The sequence below is a fragment of the Salvia miltiorrhiza genome, chromosome 2 (assembly GCF_028751815.1).
Source record: "Salvia miltiorrhiza cultivar Shanhuang (shh) chromosome 2, IMPLAD_Smil_shh, whole genome shotgun sequence".
NCBI lineage: Eukaryota > Viridiplantae > Streptophyta > Magnoliopsida > Lamiales > Lamiaceae > Salvia > Salvia miltiorrhiza.
This window is the reverse complement of record NC_080388.1, coordinates 16,382,873-16,405,576: the sequence shown is the minus strand read 5'-3', so window position 1 is coordinate 16,405,576 and position 22,704 is coordinate 16,382,873. Positions and strand designations below refer to the sequence as shown.

Sequence of the window (22,704 nt, the reverse complement as noted above, 5' to 3'; positions counted from 1 at the left end):
CTCTTGGTTTGTGATCTTCTCACATTAAAATCTTAAAAATTGCATTGCAAAAGATTAACTAAATTTGTTATGATTTGAATGCAGACAACAGCAAGAAAGAAATTCTAGACTGGAAGAAACGCGTTCATATAATTTCAGGCATTGCTCAAGGGCTTCTGTATCTCCACCAATATTCGCGGCTTGAGAAGTAGTTCACAGGGATTTGAAAGCTAGCAATATCCTACTAGATGCTGACATGAATCCCAAAATATCTGATTTTGGCATGGCAAGAATATTTGGAGGGAAGGACTCTCAAGCAAATACTAAACGGATTGTTGGAACTTAGTAAGTAAAAATGCAATTTGGCAAGAAGTTTAATTTACGGATTTCTAATTTTCTCAATTGCAGTGGTTATATGTCACCAGAATATGCCATGGAAGGAGTTTTCTCAATGAAGTCTGATGTGTTTGCATTTGGAGTGTTGATGCTCGAGATTATCAGTGGCAAGAAGAATACCGGTTTGTACGGTTCTGATTATCTTAGTCTTCTTAGATATGTAAGTCCTAATAAATGTCAATCATGTATTTTGCAACAAAATGCTTATAGATTATAACTGTAGGAATATTGTTGTTGGTTTCAGGCGTGGAATTTATGGAAGAGTGATTGTGTTGATGATCTCATCGATCCCATATTAGAAGTCTCCAATGGTTCATTATCAATTGCAATTAGATACATTCAAATAAGTCTATTGTGCGTTGAAGAAAATCCAGCTGATAGGCCACTAATTTGTGACGTTGTTGGGATGCTAAACAACGAAAAAAGAGGTATAGAATCACCAAGAAATCCTGCTTTAACGATTGGAAGAGCATTGATTAAAGCAACCCCAACACAACAAGAGGTCAAGATTTGTTCAATGAATGGTTTGACTATGTCACATGTAGAGGCCCGTTGAAATTTCACAAAGGCCACTAAATTTCAATGTCCAATGTAAAATAACAAAAGTTGTGGTTGAAATAACTTCCACCGTTTGAATGATTCAAAGTCCAAAACTAGTTTAATGATTGCTTTTGTATAGTCAAATTTTAATGAGTGCTTTTGTATAGTTTGCTTTTTTGTTTTATTCATAAAAAAGATTAACGGTTGCTTTTATTTATTTTCAAAAATAAAAAAATAAAAAATACTCATTATAAAAAAATTGCTCATTTTAATTTTGAAAGAACAAAGTTTCTTTTACTTAAATCACAAATTTTGCTGAAATCGTGAACTTTCCTCGACCAATGCAAGTTGAGAATTAATAATAAATGCATTGATATTGGATAAAGTCGATCATTGCTAGTCGAACATTAGTATAATTTTGATAAATTTATTAATATTCGACATGCTCGATCTTTGTGAGTCGAGCATCAGTTATAAATACAACAATGCTCGACATGCTTGATGATTATGAGTCGAGCAGTCGATCAGTGCACTACTTCTCGACATAAAGGTAATTTTTTTTTTATTTAAATGAATACAATTTATATATTTTGTTAAAGGTGAGCATTTTTTAGATTGTCTTTCATAAAGAATGGGTGTATATCATTTTGTCCTTATATATAAAAAAAATAGGCATAGTAATAATAAAAACAAATACTAATATTTTCATATATTGAATAGTTTCGATACAATATAAATAATCTAGAAATAGATATTTGGCGAGCTAGTTGTTTATATTCGATAGAACAATGATAATTATTTTCCACTTATACTCATCAATTGAAAACATACATTAATTATCATATTTTCACATTATCAATTGTTGAAAAAATAACTTCACAATGTACATAACTAAACTATAATATTTATCCACTCATTTTTCATCGGTCAAATATCACCCACACATCTCTCTTACTCCAAATTACATAAGGGGGCGTTTGCTTTGTATGATTAGTCTTGATAGATAAAACATAATAAGGCTAGCTCTTATATTTATTTTGTTGGATTGAAACTTTGGAATATCCCAAAACCATTGATTATTTTTATCATTCAATTTAGTTTTATTTGATTCTGATCCCATGTAAGGGTGAATTGAAGATATCATACTCTTGAAGATAAAAATACTCAATCATGTATATAATCAATCATGCAAAATAAACGCCCCTAATTGAAAAAATTAAAAAAATTGAAGTGGCTTCAGCTCACTGTAATGGACCCAGCTATGTAAATTATGGATTTTGGTGATTTTGCTAATGGAACAGTGAATCGATTTGTTTAGAAAGTAAGGAAGTATAGAGAGAGAAGTTTAGAGAGGAAAAGACATTTCTCATTTCTTGTCTTCCACTACAAGCATCGGAGACTATATATGTGGTCCCAAAAATAAAAGGAATTCCATCACAAGTAATTAAAATAACACATAAAGGATAAAACGTTTTTATAGGAAAACGCGATCCTTCTCTTCTCTTGGATAGCATTTAGCCACTTTCTTTGGTACTCTCTTTCGAGACTAACTCAGCCATCATTTCCTTCTTGCATGCTCAAATCCCCAACTTTACATTTTGGCTCTAATTCCTCCATCCCTTCTGCAATCAAACTCAAATCCGTAACAATACCCCCTTCTAAAGTAGATCCTTGTCCGCAAGGATAGAAGGAGGGAAAACGCCGGCGGATAAAAGCGACATCTTCCCAAGTGGCAAGATCAGCCCCCAAGTTCAACCACTGTACCTGCACTTGGGAAACGGGAGTGTTCTTCCGCACAATCTCACGAGTATCTAGAACTGCTAAAGGTTCGATTTTGAACTGGCCGTCGTCAGTAATTTCGGGCAGATCTGGTACAGGTAACACTCCTTCCTTCAGACATTTCTTGAGTAGAGATACATGAAACACGGGATGAATCCGTGAAGATTCCGGCAGATCCAATTTGTAAGCCACTGTGCCAACCTTCTCTAAGACCGTGTACGGACCATAGTAGCGAGCTGAAAGTTTGAGATTTTTGCGGAGAGAGAGAGAATTCTGCCGATAGGGTTGTAGTTTAAGATAAACGCGATCCCCAACCTCAAAGTGACGTTCTTGGCGTTTCTGATCAGAAAAGAACTTCATTCGCCCCTGCGCTTGAAGTAAATTTTCCTTGAGTAAATGAGTAAACTGCCGCCTTTCTTCAAAAATATCCCTTGCTTCCTCATTAGTAGTATCCAAATAGGGAACCAAGCCCCAATTGCCGTGGAGGAAAACCGTAAAGAGCGTGAAAAGGAGTACACTTAAGACTAGAATGATAATTTGTATTATACCAATACTCAGCCAAAGATAACCATTTTAGCCATTGTTTAGGTGTAGAGCTGGCCATACAGCGCAGGTAGATCTCCAGGCATTGATTCAAACGTTCAGTTTGTCCATCTGTTTGAGGATGATAGGCTGTGGACATAGCAAGCTTAGTACCCATAAGCTTGAATAATTCTTTCCAAAAAGAGCTCACAAACACCCTGTCGCGGTCAGAAATAATGCAGTCTGGTGAACCATGTAGCTTGTATATGTTATCTAAAAACAACTGAGCCACAGATTGGGCAGTAAAAGGGTGAGACAAAGCGATGAAGTGACCATACTTGGTAAACCGATCTATAACCACCAATATAACATTCTTTCCACCTGACTTTGGGAGCCCCTCCACAAAATCAAGAGATATCTCAGACCATGCCCTGGTAGGAACATGTAAAGGTTGTAAAAGCCCTGGGTAGCTTCCCACATCAGATTTATTGCGCTGGCACACATCACATTCCTTAACCCACTTTAGGACATCAGCTTTCATTTTAGGCCAGTAAAAATAGCCCTTAAGCCTCATATAGGTTGCATTGATCCCAGAGTGACCACCATAAGGAGTGTTGTGCATCTCTTGTATTAATGTAGTTCTTAACTTTGTATCACTACCAATAACAACTCTTCCTTTGTACTTGAGTAGGTCAGCGACTACCAAAAATTCTGGGTAGGATGTGGAATCGATAGCCTTGGCTGCCATAACTCCAGATAGGAAAGAATCCTGTTGATAACTATTAATAACCTTCTGCACCCAAGAAGGAACAATAGTGGTGAGTTCAGTACAAGTAGCTTCATTCACCAAGCATCTAGATAGAGCATCAGCCACTTTATTCTCAGAACCTTTCTTATATTGAATTTCATAGTTTAATCCCAACAACTTAGTAAGCCACCTAAGTTGGACGGGATTAACGGTTTTTTGATCAAGTAAGTACTTGAGCGCTTGTTGATCCGTCCTGATAACAAACTTTTTTCCCTGCAGGTATGATTTCCACTTCTGCACTGCTACCACCACTGCGAGGAATTCTTTTTCATAGATAGATAGAGACTGGTTTTGTGGGCACAAAGCTTTGCTCATGTAGGCTATGGGCTGATTGTTCTGCATTAGTACCGCCCCCACACCACAACCGCTGGCATCCGTTTCCAAAACAAAAGGTTTGGTGAAGTCAGGTAAAGCTAGAACAGGAGCTGTAGACATAGCTTCCTTGAGTAGATTGAAGGCCTTCTCTGCCTCATCATTCCACTTGAAATTGTCTTTCTTTAGGAGAAGAGTCAGTGGTCTACTAATCAACCCATAATGTTTGACAAACTTTCTATAATAACCAGTCAATCCCAAAAATCCCCTAAGTTGTTTAACATTCTTTGGAACTGGCCAGGTGACCATGCTGGTTATTTTTGCAGGGTCAGTGGAGACTCCTTCTGCAGTGATGACATGACCCAGATACTCAATTTGTTGTTGCCCAAATTGACATTTGCTCCTTTTGGCAAATAAGGTATGTGCCCTCAATAACTCCAGCACCTGTTTTAAGTGGATTAAATGCTCTTCCAACGTTTTGCTGTAGACCAAGATATCATCAAAGAAAACCAATACACTCTTCCTTAAGTACCCCTGAAAAACTCTATTCATTAAAGATTGAAAAGTAGCTGGAGCATTACACAATCCGAAGGGCATTACCAAGAATTCATAATGACCCTGATGAGTGCTAAAGGCAGTGAGGTATCTGTCAGCAGGATCCATTAATATTTGGAAATAACCTGACCTCAAATCCAATTTAGAAAAGTATCTTGCTCCATGCAGCTCATCTAGCAATTCCTCAATAATAGGGATAGGGTAATCATGCTTAACTGTTAATGAGTTTAGATACCTGTAATCCACACACATCCTCCAAGTATTATCCTTCTTCTTTACTAAAATGACTGGTGCAGCATAAGGACTCCTGCTATGCCGAATAACACCATCCTTTAATAAATCACCAACAATTCTTTCAATCTCATTCTTGTGGGTGTGTGATGTTCTGTAAGGATGTTGATGCCTAGGCTCACTATTGGGTTTCAGCCTGGTGTGGTGCTCTATTCCTCTTTCAGGTGGCAGCCCTTGTGGTTCCGCAAAAACATCATTGTACTCCTCCAACAAAGGCAGCAACACTGGTTCAGTCAGTGATTGTTGAGTTTCAGGAGTAATAAGGTAAATCTCCTCCACTTCATGTAGGTGACAATGTAATAGAGAGTATATCCCAGCTTCAGATATGACATGACACTCAGGTAGACTTATTGATTGCTTGTATTTTCAACCTTTTACCTCCCATGGTGACAATACAAGTCATCTTCTTATAATCCAAAGTAATTGGAGTAACAAACTCCAGCCAATCACTGCCTAAGATAACATCATATCCCTCGTTCCTGAGTAGCCTTAAAGAGTAAGTAAACATGTGGCCCTGAACAGTCCAGCTGAAATCAGTAGCTACAGCCTGACTAACTAGCTTCTGTCCATTTGCTACCTTTACCAACAAAGGTTCCCCAGTATCCACTTTGCATCCCAACTTCTTTGCTGTACTCTCCTTAAGGAAACTCAAGGTACTCCCAGTATCAATGAGTACTTGCAGTTTATGGTCCCCCACTTCTCCAACCATCCTCATTGTCTTTGATCCAGTACTGCCTAATAAAGCATTTATAGACACTTGAAATTCCTCAGTAGTCTCAAGGATAGGAGTTTCCATTTCTACAAATTCATTATCATGCTGCATTTGTGCAAGTTCTTGTTCCTCGGGCATGGAGATATAAAATACTTTTGGCTTGCACTTATGCCCGAAGACATATGGATCATCACAGTTGTAGCATAATCCTTTTTCCCTTCTTGCTGCCATCTCTGAACTTGTAAGCATCTTGATAGGAACCTTAAAGTTGTTAGTGGTTTTGTGGGCAATAGCTTGTTCAGGCTTCTTGTAACCCCCTCCTCCTTGATTACTAGAAAATTTTTGCCCCGAACGCACCCTCTTGGCCAAAGCATCCAGCGTGATGAGTTGCTTCTGTCCAAAATCAATAGCTTCCCTCAAGGTTTGAGGTTTAAATAATAGTAGGAAGCTTTGCATTTCCTCAGATAAGCCACTGATAAAATTGGCCACGAAGTACTCCTCTGAATACTTGATCTGGCTGCTCAATAATAAACAAGCCCTCAACTCCTCAAATTTCTCAACATACTCATCATAATTTCCAGTCTGCTTTAGGTTCTTAAATTCCATCATCAACCTGCCCTCATTAATGTCCTCAAACCTGGCAGCAACAACATCTAAGAACTGTTCCCAAGTAATGTCTAACACATTCTCATAACCAAAGTTTTGAAACCATAGTAGTGCTTTGCCCTCAAAATTATGGATAGCTAGCTGTATCATGTGCTCATCATACATCACAGAGGTAAGCTTAAAATATGTATTGCATTTAATGATCCATGCTCTAGGGTTTGATCCATTAAATTTTGGAAAGTCTACCCTATGGTTTGTATTTGCAGAATATGGAGTATCGGATGTAAATTTTGAAGAAAAAGAACCGGATCCGGGAGATTTACCATCACGATGAGGAGTGTGACCCAGAATAGAGCCCCCTGAAGATCCACCTTGTTTTTTGCCCAAATTCATTAACTGCAGCTGGATGTCAGCCAACACAGCAGATAAGTGTTCACACTTTTTATCTATGTTTACCATCTTCGAATCTACTGAAGAAATCTGCTCCTTCATTCTTTCCTCAGTAGCAACCCTTTTTAACGTCTCAGCTTGAAAGATTTGCTCTAATTTCTTCTGTGTATCCTGCAGATCCTTGAAACGAGTAGCCTCTGCCATGATCGCCCAGAATTTTGCTCAAATAAGCAAAAACCCGTGCTCTGAGATACCAATTGTAATGGACCCAGCTATGTAAATTATGGATTTTGGTGATTTTGCTAATGGAACAGTGAATCGATTTGTTTAGAAAGTAAGGAAGTATAGAGAGAGAAGTTTAGAGAGGAAAAGACATTTCTCATTTCTTGTCTTCCACTACAAGCATCGGAGACTATATATGTGGTCCCAAAAATAAAAGGAATTCCATCACAACACATAAAGGATAAAACGTTTTTATAGGAAAACGCGATCCTTCTCTTCTCTTGGATAGCATTTAGCCACTTTCTTTGGTACTCTCTTTCGAGACTAACTCAGCCATCATTTCCTTCTTGCAGCTCAAATCCCCAACTTTACATTTTGGCTCTAATTCCTCCATCCCTTCTGCAATCAAACTCAAATCCGTAACACTCACCCTAGCTCGTACATGGCTCCACCACTATCCCAAACTATTGTAGAAGAAAATTGAAAGGAGACTTATAATGCACATTCGAAGAAAACTACTTAGTTGTAATATAATAAATAATGTGTCTTTTAAGTTGTGGAGTGGGTGTGTTTTAGGCCAAAATGGTACGGGCATACTCGCATGCGGATGCAAATATTTATATGGCTGTGACTGCCCTATTAGAATATATGTATTCACATAATAAATTTTCTCTAAATAATATATAGAAGTCATTGTGTAAAGATATAACATATACAAACAATAATGAAATAATAAAGAACACGAGAATGTGTGCGTATGTTGGCCACACAGTAAGTGATTAATGCCTGTGATTAAAGGTCTTAAATTCGAGTTACTGTGACGCGCCTTTTAATTTTTTTTTATTTAATAATAATAATAATAATAATAATAATAATAATAATAATAATAATAATAAAAAGAAAAAAATAAATGATTACCCAGTTTGTTTCTACTAGGCTACGTCCAAGAGCGATGCCAAGTTAAATATTTTTAAGGGGATTTGGCTTATTAATATTCGAAATTTTCTCATTTTCTGATTTTGCACTTCAACTTTAAAATTTTTCCATAAATACATGAACTTTGAATTCTTTCTAATTTTGCACCAGATAAATTTTTACCCTTAAATGTTTCTGACATGGCAGCCGAATTAAGAGGGAAGTTTGAAGTGCATAATGAAGCAATAAGTTTGTTGTCAATGCGGGATCTAGAATATGTAATTGTGGGGTTTGGGATGTCAACCCAGCTTGTATATTAGTAATGATTTTGGGGTAAAAATTCGTGGAGTGCAAATTTGAAAGAATTCGAAGTTTAGGTATTTATAAGCAGATTTTAAAGTTGAGGTACAAAATCAGATTATGAGAAAAATTCAAGTATATACAAACCAATATCCCTATTTATAATGTATAGTATATCAATTAATTTGAGTTCTAATCCTATGCCCATTAAAATACCGCGTGAACCCCCAAAACAAATCATATGAACTGTGTTTGAGCTTTGGTATTCAATAGAGCTTCAGATTCTATCTTTCTAACACATTGAACATGATTTCTATGTCTAATGTAGGCTATAAGTAGTTGTGGTTATGTACATGTGGTCGTGCCTAAGGTTAGGGATGGCAATTTACCCGTGGGTAATGAATACCCGCGAAAATCCGAACCTATTAGGGTGGGTTTGAGAGACATTTGATATCCACGGATAGTTTCGTGGTTGCAATTCACTATCCATTTAGTTCGTGGGTATGGGTTTGGATACTTATTATCCATACCTGCGAAACCCGTTTACCCGCGAAAAATATCTGCGAAAATACCCGCCAATTACCCGTGAAATACCCGTCAATTACCCGTTAAATTTGTTATAAATTTATAATTAAATTTTATTTCGTGGGTATCCAATGGATAGTGGTAGCGAGTATCCGGCGGATAGTGGGTGGCGGGTAACCAACGGATAGTGAGTGGTGGGTATTCGACAGATAGAGGGTGGCGGATACCCGACGGGTAGCGGGTATCCGCGGATGGCGGGTTTGGATACCATTTGATATCCACGGATAGTTTCGTGTTTAAAAACCACTATCCATTTAATTCGTGGGTATGGATATGAATAGTTACTATCCGTACCCGTCGTACCCGATTGTCATCCCTATGCCTAAGGTATATCGGTTCAATTATTGCCATACTCTTTCAATTTATAGTGAAATTCGTCATATATATAGAATTCAAATTAGACCTATGATCGATTTTTTTTTTTATTTTTTTTTTAAAGTCTATCATATACTCTAAGGTATATCGGTTCAATTATTGCCATACTCTTTCGATTTATAGTGAAATCCGTCATATATATAGAATTCAAATTAGACCAATGATCGATTTTTTTTAAAGTCTATCATATACTCCCTCCGTCCCGAAAATAAATTTCTCTTTTTCCTTTTTGGGACGTCCCCCAAATAAGTTCCTATTTCTTTCTTTTCATTTTTGGACAACTACCACACCACTAATAATACTTTATTTATTCTTACTTTTCACTTTTTCACCACTCACAATACTAATTATAACACTTTTTCACATTTTCACCACTCATAATTCTAATTATAACATATTTTTCTCCATTATCAATACACTTTACCATTTTTCCTTAAAACCCGTGCCGTCTCCAAAGAAGAACTTTTTTGGGGACAGAGGGAGTAAAGAGTATTCAAATTAGACTAACATCATTTTTTAGATCTTTTTTCCTTTTTTTTTTAAAGATGATCAATAATGATTCTCCATTTCTCCTCTTAGTGATTCAAACTCCCATCTATTAGTTAGAGGAGAAATATTTTACCAACTGAATTACAATTTGTTGTGTTTCTAAATTTCTTTGTAATAATTTATCCATTAAAATATTACCCATCTTTATTCAAGATCCCAATATCACAATACAATTTTCTTCCCTTTTTCAGAAGTCAATAAATTCATAGGTATTAATTACCTTGACATCGAATAAGAGTCAATATCCCAATATCACAAGTCGATTTTTAGGTTTAGGGTGCACTCGCTTTGACTGATGGGAAAAGGAGGGAATAAAGAAGGAAAAATGGTGTGAACTTCTCTTTTGTCTAAAATGTACTCCCTCCGTCCACCAATCAACTACCCATTTGCCTCTAAATTTTTGTCCACCAATTAACTACCTACTCTGCTTTTTGGACTTATATACCCTCCCTTACTTTTTAAATTACTACACTTTACCAATTGGACCCACCACACTCTACCATTACTTATCTACTTAATCCAATTTTGATGTTAATTAAATGGAGTAGGATATTTTAAATTTCCAATTTATTTATGTCCTGAAAATTTTATTTCCAATTTATTTATTTTCGTATTGTTCAGTATATTTATTTATATATTTTCGAATTTTCAGTTTATTTATTTTCTAAAAAATTTATTTTCCAGTTTTCAGTTGATTTATTTATTTATTTTCTGAAAATTTTAATTCCAGTTTATTTATTTTTCAATTTTCAGTTTATTTATTCATTTATTTATTTCCAGTTTATTTATTTTCTAAATTTTCAGTTTATTTATTTTTGAATTTTCAGTTTGTTTATTTATTTCCAGTTTATTTATTTTTCAGTTTTCACTTTATTTATTTATTTATTTTCTGAAAATTTTAATTCCAGTTTATTTATTCATTTATTTATTTCCAGTTTATTTATTTTCTGAATTTTCAGTTTATTTATTTATTTTTCAGTTTTCAGTTGATTTATTCATTTGTTTATTTATCTTCTAAAAAATTTAATTCCAGTTTATTTATTCTTTTATTTATTTCCAGTTTATTTATTTTTTATTTATTTTCAAATTTTAAGTTTATTTATTTCCAGTTTATTTATTTTTGAATTTTTTGTTTATTTATTTATTTAATTCCTTTTTATTTATTTTCTGAATTTTCACTTTATTTATTTATTTATTTTCGAATTTTCAGTTTATTTATTTATTTCCAATTTATTTATTTTCTGAATTTTCAGTTTATTTATTTATTTTCGAACTTTAAGTTTATTTATTTTCTAAAAAAAATAATTTTTCAGATTTTAATTAATTAATTTATTTATTTTCGAATTTTCAGTTTATTTATTTATTTAATTCCAGTTTATTTATTTTTTATTTATTATCAAATTTCAGTTTATTTATTTATTTATTTATTTCCAATTTATTTATTTTCGAATTTTAAGTTTATTTATTTATTTTCTGAATTTTCAGTTTATTTATTTATTTTCAAATTTTCAGTTTATTTATTTATTTAATTCCATTTTATTTATTTTCTGAATTTTCAGTTTATTTATTTATTTATTTTCGAATTTTCAGTTTATTTATTAATTTCCGGTTTATTTATTTTCAGAATTTTCAGTTTATTTATTAATTTCCGGTTTATTTATTTTCAGAATTTTCAGTTTATTTATCTATTTTCGAACTTTAAGTTTATTTATTTTCTAAAAATAATAATTTTTCAGATTTTAATTTATTTATTTATTTTCGATTTTTCAGTTTATTTATTTATTTTCGAACTTTAAGCTTATTTATTTTCTAAAAAAAATAATTTTTCAGATTTTAATTTATTTATTTATTTATTTTCGAATTTTCAGTTTAATTATTTATTTAATTCCAGTTTATTTATTTTCTAAATTTTCAGTTTATTTATTTATTTATTTTCGAATTTTCAGTTTATTTATTTATTTATTTCCAGTTTATTTATTTTCTGAGTTTTTAGTTTATTTAATTAAAGAATAAAAAAAGAAAGAAAGAAATAGTTAATTAAAAAAAAGGAACACTTTAATAAGTCAAGGCATTAAAATAATGTTCTAATGAAAGATTAGTAAAAGTAATCATAATATATTAACACTACCCTTTTAGTCATTTACACCACTTTTACACCACCTTTTTCAGCTTTCTTAGTTTCCGTGCCGACCATCAAATGGGTAGTTGATTGGTGGACGGAGGGAGTAATAAAAAAGGAGACGTCTAAAGACATAAATTTTTGTTATTCCTCTTTTTCTCATTCATCATCAAAGTGAACAGACCCTTAGGACATGTTTGTTTGTCAGGAAAGTAATCTAAATTGGGATTGTTATTCCCAGGAAAATGATTCCACGGAAAATGAATCCAAATAGATTCATTATCCAGTGTTTGGAAATATCAAAACTAATTATTAGGATTCTGGATTGTATCATTAAATAAATATATTTAATTAATATATGTAAGAATTAAAGTGATATTTACCCTTAATTTTCAATAATTCAGAATATAACTTTCGAGGTTTAAAAAATTATTTTCAATAATTCAGAATATAATTGATAGTGTGAAAATAGTTCGGGGTTTAAAGTGATATTTACCCTTAATTTTATAGTAACAACAAAGTACATTATTAAGATTAACTAAATGATTTATAATTCTAAAATTAAATTCATTTTTTTCTTAGATAATAATAATAATAATAATAATAATAATAATAATAATAATAATAATAACAACAATAAGTATGATTCATAATTCTAAGAATTAAATTAGGATTTCTTAAAATAATTCATGAATGAATGAATGAATGAATGAATGAATGAATTAATAATAATAATAATAATAATAATAATAATAATAATAATAATAATAATAAGTATGATTCATAATTCTAAAAATTAAATTATGATTTTCTTAAAATAATAATAATAATAATAATAATAATAATAATAATAATAATAATAATAATAATAATAATAATAATAATAATAATAATAATAATAAAAATATTGGATATATATGTAAGTAAGAATCCTGAGAATGAGGAAAAAGAATACCTCAGAAAAGCTAGGAATAAGAATCCTGGAAAGTTGTACTACTTTCCTTGTTTTCAGGATTCTGATTACTTTCTCTATCTGACAAAAATTTAATCAAACACAGGAATTTAATATTTTGGAATCAGATTACTTTTCCAGGACAGAATCCGTGCCAAACAAACATGCCCTTAAAGTTTTTGAGGGATAAAAATATCAAAGGTTGCATTAGGTCATCTCGTAAAATAGATGTGATATATTTATAAGGGACTAACGAAAATGAAAAAAATGATACTCCCTCCGTCCGCCAAAAGTGGTGTAACACCCGGGCTTTTGATGACGTGTTAATTGCTTAAGTTTGAGTAATTAGGGTTTAGATCGCTTGTTTGATTTACTTTGTAAAGAGATGAAGAGTTATATGAAGTTTTGTTGTTATATTTTAAAGATGTTGAGATGTTCTTTTGATGATGTGAGGATGATGTGGGATTTTATATCCGTATTTGAGTTTGAGTATTTGAATAATTCTAGATAATTATTTGAATGAGAACGGTGAACTCGGAAGTGAAATCTGAGTCCGTTAAGACGTTTTTGAAATTTTTGACTTTTTGACGATGAATAGTAAAGTACGGCTATTTTGTCTTTTTGTCGACTTTCAAAATCTTACGTGCACGTCGTCGAGAAATATTCTTAGTTTTTCGATACGAGTCCAATAATGAAAGTTTTTATTTTTGGACGACGAGTGAATAGTAAATCGGGATTTCTCGATAAACGTGTAAATCTCGTTTATCAGAATTTCGAGAACGAGCTTGTATTTTCTATATTTATATAGAATTACGAGTGTAATAAAAGTGAGTAGGAGTTGAGAGGGCGAGTAACGAAGAGTATGGGTAGTTAGTCGTTAAAACGAGACGAGACGAAACGAGATATTTAACGACTAACGGGTTAATATCCTAAATATCTAACCTACCCTACCCCTAACCACCCCCCCAACCGCCCAAACTCACTCACTCACACATATTACACGTTTGTTTCAGCCAAACACTTTTAACTCACACACACAACACCTAAAACACACACTAAACTCACGCATAACACCATTGTTGAGGAGTTGGAGCTTTTGACCTCCGATTTGAGCACCGAGACGAGCGCCGATCATCTTTTCGATCACGTATCTAAGTAGGTAAGATCTCTACCTACGTTTTGATGGTTTTCTTTTCGATTTTCGTCGACGTCGAAAAACGTCGATTCTCGACTTTATTTTGGAACGACGTCGGATCGTCGTGAAATTTTAGTATGTTGTTCTTGGGTAGATGTTGAGCATGTTTAATGAAGGGAGTAAGAACGGAACGAACCGTAGCTATGAAACCCATGAGGGCAGCCCCGTTTTTCACATATTAGCTTGTCTTTCGATTTTTGTTTGATCGTTTTGACTTGATATTTGTGCTTAGGGGTATGCTAGAATCGATATATATTAAATTCGTATTTTTCCAAGCACGAAAATTGTATAAATTTTTGGAGTATGATTATTTAAATTCGTGAAATTTGAGACGTTGCATAATGAATATTATTGCGTATATGTGTTCTACGATATCACATGAGCATGCTAATTGATTTACAATTTATGGATGATAATTGTTGAACGAAATTAAAACTGGAATTCTGTCAAAATTTTACAGCAGTTTCAAGCTTATGTTTCGATGAGTTTTCATTGCTTGATGGCTCTGAAATTTTAGTATGTTTATCTATGATATGTGTATTTCGTTTCTGCAAAATTTCATGTCTTTTGGATGATGTTTGCTATTTTAAAGATATTTTGAAAAATCCTTGACAGAATCTGTCAACTATTGGTAGACTTCACAAAAACGTTTATATCTATTAATCCATGAAGGATTTTGCATCACCGTTTTTTTTAAACGAAACTAGACTTCAATACTTTTCTAAAAACATAAGATTTCGATTTTTATGACCTCTGAAACAGAGCAGTTTATTATTTCAAAAATGCCCTGTTCTGCTGTCATATTTGTCCAACAGTAAAAGTGTATGAGTTTCATTGTTTATTTGGCAGATCATATGAACGTTTTCTCTTGTGAAATTTTAACCAAATCTTCAAGGATACCTTTAGTTTTGGATGATTAAATTTGATGGAATTTTATTAAGGTTTGCCTTGGTTTCTAATGGCCTAAACAAAATTGGCAGAAACTGTCAATCTTTGACAGCCTGCACTAAAAGAGCAATATCTCCAAAAACCTTTAACCTTTTTGGTTAACTACCATTTTTAGAGTGAACTACACTTCATGAAGTTTTTGAGATCAATTGGTATGAGAGTTTATGATGATTGAGTTGGTTGTTATGAATTTTTTAAAGATGACACAAAAACAGCAAAACTTTCTAGAAAACAACTTGATTATATTTGTTTTGATGGATGATATGATATGACTAAATGGTGTGAGTTGTGAGAGTTATGATTAACGCACATAAATGTTGGTATCTGACACTCGAACAATTGGTGTCGAGTATAAATGATAGTTTACTGATAAAGAGTTTTGATGATTTTGAATTGTTTGGTTTGCGTTGAAAAGATGTCAAGATGTTAAGTTTTGAGTCGAGAGACGAGTTCACGTAGTGAGATTCACGCGTTGAAATCTCGTGGCTGACATTATATATGAATAGGTCATGTCGAAATTTTTAGTGAAATTAGAATTTGAGCATAGTCAATTCTTGTTGACCTGTGACTCAAATACATACCTAATGGAAAGTTTAACTTTCTAATTGGTTAATTAGACGAGATGAGAGCGAATAGATCTGCTAAGAAAGTGGACTTTTCGATGTGTTAAATATTTCTTTTAATTGAAGCGCTGCTAATTATAACATAAGGATGTTATAATTAATGAGTAATGACGAGAGATAATAATTGTTATATTGATTAACAATCAAGAGAGATGAACATTAGAGATACTAATGTTTCATAAAAGAGATTAGATTATTAATCGAGGTTTCTTTTATAACTTCTCACCAATTCTTCATAACGATGAAGGTCCTTTTGGGAAGTAACGACTTGAGGGAGAGAGTGACGTTACTCATTGATACAGAGACACAACGAGGTGGGCATTACTTTTACTATACGTATATAGAGATCCCCTGCTTGTCGTAGGCCTCTTATACGAATGAATGCATGAGATGATTTAACTGTTAATTTCAGTTTTATATATCTATCAAACGAGTTTAATGCTACCTTTGAGCAAGTTATTTCATGACAAAATCTTTGAGTTAAAGTTATTTCAAGTATTGTCTTGCCATAAAATGTTTAAATTTTAGTATGATATCTATCTGCTTTGGCTTTGCCAATGATGCAATCGAATTCGGGTCCTGAGCAGTTGATAGCTATCCTGCCAGGACTAGTGTACACCAGTGACCGTGAGTCATCTAGCGGGTTGGCCGGTCAAGTGACCGTGAGAGGTGGCCACCTCTCCGGCACACAGTTTCAGATATGATAGATTACAAAAGAACTTAGTCTGATCAGACGAACTTTAAGAATCACAAATGAACTTAGTAAGCTTGGGCCTTTTTAGCGAAAAACTCCCTTGCTGTACTGATTATGATGGCATGACAATTTATAGTTTTGAAGCATGTATTTTTATACCTAGGCATACGTGCCCACTGAGTGCTTTTGTACTCAGCCCTGCATATGTTTTCTAAATGTGCAGGTTGAGCTGATGTGATGATGGTGCTGCAATGAGCGGAGTCTCCAGGGTTGTTAATAAATAGTTAACCTGTCTAGAATATGTCTTCATACATATGTCTAGCTACTTTCCGCTGCAAGATGTTGTTGATGTTATAGTATGTTATGTCATACTTTGAGTCTTAAGAGAATGGTTTCATATGATGTAAAACTTGATTAATGATATTAATTAAGTTTTATGCTGTCTTTCATAGACTGTTTTCAATTGAGTATTAATGAATAAAAATGACGAGTTTTATTAAGATGAGTAAGTTTTACGGCTATAAATAACGCCCCTTTTCTTCCCCTTCTTCTTTAACCCCATCCCTAGTCGTGGATCACTCGGCCTAACTATCCCTAGTTAGGGCGGGCTGTGACAGAGTGGTATCAGAGCGAAGGTTAAGCTCTGAATTAGAAGTCTTGAGTTTAGTCTAGAATGAGTCACTAGACTAATAGTTATTAACAACCATGAGCTCAGCGCACCATCACACCAGGCTCAACGAGGTATGTAAAATTTCAAAGTTTATTTGACGTTAAATTTTGAAGAGCATGATGTTGAGGTTATATGATGAGTTATGATGTTATGCTTTGAAGATGCATAGTTTGAGTTTGAGGATGACAACATGATTAATAATGAGTTATTATGTTGTAAGAGCATATGTTGAGGTTACATGATGAATCATGAGAGCGTTTGTATCGTATGATGTTATATGATTGAGGATGCATAATTATGAGTTATGATGTGATGTATTTGAGATGTTTTGTGATGAGAATTGTTTGAGCAGTTGTGATAAGTCACGATGATTTAGATGAAGGAATCTAATGTCATTGTTAAGAGAGATTTTTTTTACTAAGTAGAAGGATGAAATGAGAACTTAGAGCTAAAGCTTGAGAGAATTAGCAATTGCTTTAAGTACTTGTTGGTTTGAGTTATGAGTTTGAGTTATGAGCTTGAGTATAATAGCATGATTAATGATGAGTTATTAGCATGCTGCAATGAGATATTGTACGATATGTTGAGTTATTTTGTGACGCGAGTTTTGCTCACGCAACCTTAATGGTACTTGAGGAGGTATCATGAGCCATAGTCTTTGGAGATGGCTTTGAGAGAGAATTGTTGAGTTGTCTTACTGAGTCACGATGATTTAGATTAAGGGATCTAATATCATTGTTTACAGAGATTCCCTACTAAGTAAAGATGGGACGAGATGAGAATTTAGATGTTTTGAGCTTGAGTTTTAAGATAACAGTACTACTTAATAGGAGTTTTGCTAAGTTATGTTTTGTTTATTTCTGTTGCTGGAGCCAAGTAGAGTTAGTTCCTAGAGTCACCTTTAAATTCTCCTTATAGGTTGGCCAGGACTGTTGGCACTGCACGAAAGTGGACTGTTGTGAGACCGAACTCAGGAAAGATCGGATACGAGGACGAGGCGTACAGTATGTGGTACAGAGATACCCTAGCAGATTTTCAAACACATGTTCATAGACTATGAAAGGATGAAAGCCTTATGGTTGTTACTAGACTGGATGGCATCGTGCACCTAGTCCCCGTGCTACCAATCGAGTGGTAGGATTGAGCAAGGAAGAAAGCCACTCAATATGATGGGACATGTTGTCTTGAGCATTGGACCCACAGGAGATGAGATTTGTTACAGATACCCAGATTTTCTATGCGGATCTACTGACCGGATGCTTGTTTTCTACCAGGGACTCTAGAAGAGTGTAGTAGATATCGAGTCGATCCTTGAGTATCAGTTACCAAAGATGATAAAATGATAAACGATAATGAGGATGAGAAGTAGCCGAGGAGGGCTAGAGTTGATGAGGATGAGAAGAGAATCCGATGTAGGCTAGAGCTAAGGATGATCTTGAGAGTATGAGCAGTACACCTTTGTTTTTGATTAGTTGCAATTACATTGCGATGTATATAACTTACTTAGGAGATACTGGTACTTGAGATTTTGACATGATGATAGATAAGCATGCGAATATAGTACCCTACTGATGTTAAATAGATGGATGTTCCTAGTGTGCTAAAGTAGCAACTAGATGAGTTAACTGGTAGCAGTTACCGTAGGAGGTCCAGACCGAGACATAGTACTATTAATGGTGTCGGTTTAGAAGGGACATTACGATAGATACTATGGTTTTTGTAGGGTTTAAATAACCCCTTTATGTAAGCCCTCTAAAAAGAGGCATTCTACTGATGGATATATTAGGTTGACCAGAGTGGTCTTTTTGTTAGCATTTCGTGAGTGCTTATTGCCTTACAGATGAATGTTAAGGTGACCGTGAGGGTTTTCCTTAAAGTTGAGTTAGTAAATTGAACTTGAGTTTTGAGGATGCTTAGAGCGTTGGTCGAGTTGAGTTTTTCTTTTGTGATTACAAAATGCCTCAAAGATGTCATCAAGAGTGTGATGTGAAGGATAGGCGGGATAATACTCCGCCACCACCACCGCAACATGAGAGGAGAGTCGAAAAATATTGAACTTTCGAAACAAGAGTCTAGAACATAGGACCCTGAGTTTAAGCTTTTAGCTTGCTGGTGTGAACTTAAGTTTTGTTATGTATAGTATGTTGAGGGTTTAGAAGACACAGAATTTCCAAGTTCGGGATAGTATATCCCGTGTGACTGGGGAGTGATTATGTTGGACCTGGCCAGTCCGCATGATCCAAATCTCAGTAGACGTGTTTTGGGTTTATAAACCCATGTGTTTCAACTTTCGGTTGAAAAGCCAGATGGGTTCTTACTCTAGGTCATTTTTGTTCGACCTGGTAGTTACTTCATTCTACCCTCGGGTCATTCATTTGAGTCTCTTGAACAATTTTGTTTGCAACAATTTGTTTTGATGTCATTCTAGGGTTGAACCCTTACAACTTTTGAGTTATCCTAGTAGATTCTTTTGATGTATAAGACCAGTGAGAGGCACGTCAGAGGACTTTAACACCCGAGCAACTGGCAAACTACACTTGAGAACAATTGAAGACTACTCTTGAGAAGTATGTACAGAGGAGTACAGTAAGCAGCGAGAGGCTGATTATCGAAGTTTGATGCAAGGAAAGAAATCGGTTGTAGAGTATAATCGAGAATTCTGTGAGCTAACACGTTCGCTCATCAGAAGATGGATACTGATGAAGAGATGTCTGAGTTTTAAGTGCTGGTTTAAGGCAGGACTTTAAGGTAGTATGGGCAAGTTATTGGATGCACCAATTAGAATCCTGTTTAATACAGGAGCTTCGCATTCTTTAATTGGTTGAAGCATGTTACCTTCAAACTCGAACCAAAACAAGCTAGTCCCGAGTTGAGAGTAATCACTCCTGTAGGAAGAGCTACTACAGTTTCTCACATGATTTCTAACTTAGAGCTTGAGTTATGATCACTAAAGATGAAAACAAGAACCTTGCACTTAATGCCTATGTGGAACGTAGACATTATTCTAAGGATGGACTGGTTAGAAGAGAACTTTGCCCCGATTGATTGTAAGAAGAGACAGATAACTTTCCAACCACCTGGGAAGGAACAGACATGTTTTCACGACATTGATAGAAAGAAGAGAATTTCAATCATTTCGGCACTTCAGGCATCGAAATTGGTAAAGAAGAAATGAGCACAAGCTTACCTAGTTTACTTGAATGATGAAGGAGAATCAAGTAAAAACTTTGAGGATGTAGTAGTGGTAAGGGAATATAGAGATGTATTTCCCGAGGTCTTACCAGGATTGCCACCAACAAGACAGTTGGAGTTCACTATCGACCTAGAACCTGGATCAGCACTAGTGTCGAAGGCACCCTATAGAATGGCGCCTAAGGAGCTACAAGAGCTGAAGATTCAGCTGCAAGAATTGCTCGAGTTAGGTTTTATTTGACCTAGTGTTTTCCCGTGGGGAGCACCAGTCCTTTTTGTCAAAAAGAAGGATGACACGTTGAGAATGTGCATAGATTATCGAGAACTGAATAAATTGACACTCAAGAACAAATATGCTTTACCGAGGATAGACGACTTGTTTGATCAATTAAGAGGAGCGAGCTTTTTCTTAAAAGTTGACTTGAGATCAGATTACCACCAGTTGAAACTTTGACAGGAGGATACACCTAAGACAGCTTTTAAAATGAGGTATGAGCACTATGAGTTCATAGTTATGCCATTCGGTTTGACGAAGGCACCAGTAGTTTTCATGGATCACATGAATCGAGTGTTCCATCAATAACTGGATAAATTTATCCTAGTTTTCATAGATGATATTCTCATCTATTCGAAGAATGAGAAGGAGCGCCAAAACATTTGAGAACGATGTTGGAAACGCTAAGAGTTGAGAAGCTTTTTGCCAAATTCACCAAGTGCGAGTTTTGGTTGAACGAAGTAACTTTTCTAGGACATATTGTATCATCCGAAGGAATTAAAGTTGACCCCGTCAAGGTACAAGTTGTACATGAGTAAAGATCACCAACTACGCCTAACGAGATTCGCAACTTTTTAGGTTTAGCAGGATACTATCAGAGGTTTATTAAAGGATTTTCCATGATAGCAAGACCGAGAAAAGAAGTTAAGTACAATTGGAAAGAGGAGTGTAAAGAGAGTTTTTAAGAGCTTAAAGGAAATTGACTACAGCACCAGTGCTGATAGTCTAGAAATGGATAAAGAGTATACCATCTACGCAGATGCGTTAGAGAGTGGGCTAGGATGTGTTTTGATGCAAGAAGAAAGAGTTATAGTCTATGCATCACGATAACTTAGACCCCACGAGATAAATTATCCAACGCATGATTTAGAGCTTGCAGCCGTTGTGCATGCCCTGAAAATTTGGAGACATCATCTCTACGGAGTTAGATGTGAGATTTTCACGGACCACAAAACTTTGAAATACTTTTTCAAGCATAAGGATATTAACATGAGGCAAATGAGATGGCTCGAATTAGTAAAGGATGTTAACTGCGACATTAACTATCACCCTGGCAAGGCCAATGTAGTAGCCGATGCATTGAGCCGAAAGGTCTCGTCAAAGTTAGGATGTCTTCTCACGAGAGAGGGATGAGCTTATAAAGGACTTTGACAAGATGAGGATAGAGATGATAAAACCACCAGGGACGATAGCGAGTATTGTTGCGACGATGCCTAGTTTGAGGAAAATGGTGATTGAAGCACAAGGAAAGATGAGACAATGAACAAGTTACTGAGAAATGATAAGAGCAGGAGATCTCAAGAGTTACAAAAAAAAAAAAAAAAAAAACATCAGACAATGCTATCTTATTTTAAGGGGAGAAGATGCATTCCCCGCGATGATGAACTTAAGAATACGATCATGAGTGAGACTCATGACACGCCTTACACCGCCCACCCAGGAGGCACACAGATGTATCAGGTTGTGGAAAAAAAAAGAGATTTTTGTGGGACGGAATGAAACGAGACATAGCTTTGTTTGTAGAGCGATGCTTAGCTTGTCAGCAAGTGAAAGCATTACACCAACGACCCTATGGGAAGTTAAAACCGTTGGAGATTCCCGAGTAGAAATGGGATCACATAACGATGGATTTTGTGACAGCTTTACCCAAAAGTCAAAGAGAAAATACAGCAATTTGGGTGATTGTAGATCGACTAACAAAATCTGCACATTTCATACCGATCCTAATCGCGTATGGACCAGATAAGTTAGCACAATTGTACGTTCGTGAGATTATAAGATTGCTTTGAGTACCGATGTAAGATCACCTCAGAAAGAGATCAATAAAAAAAAAAATTTACATCACGTTTTTGGATGAGTTACAGAAAGAGTTGGGTACAAGGATGAATTTTAGCATAGCAGACGATAGAAGATATGATAAGAACTACTATCCTTGATAGAGGAGTACATCAGGGAGAATGTGTTGCCACTAATTGAGTTTGCCTATAGGATGTGAGACAAAGTTTCGAGATAGGAAACAAAGTTTTCTTGAAGGTTTCACCCTCAAAGGGGATGAATAGATTTGGAGTTAAAGGACAGCTTAGACCCAGAGTTATAAGTCCTTACGAGATATTGCAAAAGATAGGTCCAATAGCGTATAGGTTGGCTTTGCCACCTTAGCTTTGGAAATGTGCATAACGTGTTTCACGTGTCACAATTGA

At 34.8% G+C, this 22,704-nt stretch overlaps 1 protein-coding gene and 1 long non-coding RNA gene across 2 annotated transcripts; both read left to right on the top strand.

Moving 5' to 3' along the window:
* Positions 1–9: 9 nt before the first annotated feature.
* LOC131011377 (receptor-like serine/threonine-protein kinase SD1-7) lies at positions 10–1,120 on the top strand. The gene is made up of 3 exons (XM_057939178.1): positions 10–324; positions 388–535; positions 620–1,120. Exons 1-3 carry the CDS (start codon positions 236–238, stop codon positions 929–931), a joined length of 549 nt encoding a protein of 182 aa, XP_057795161.1. The 5' UTR covers positions 10–235; the 3' UTR covers positions 932–1,120.
* A 12,429-nt stretch (positions 1,121–13,549) lies between these two features.
* On the top strand, positions 13,550–16,816 carry LOC131011376 (uncharacterized). Its single transcript, XR_009096877.1, has 2 exons — positions 13,550–14,066; positions 16,591–16,816. It is a non-coding gene; the product is annotated as an uncharacterized LOC131011376 (long non-coding RNA).
* Positions 16,817–22,704: the final 5,888 nt, after the last annotated feature.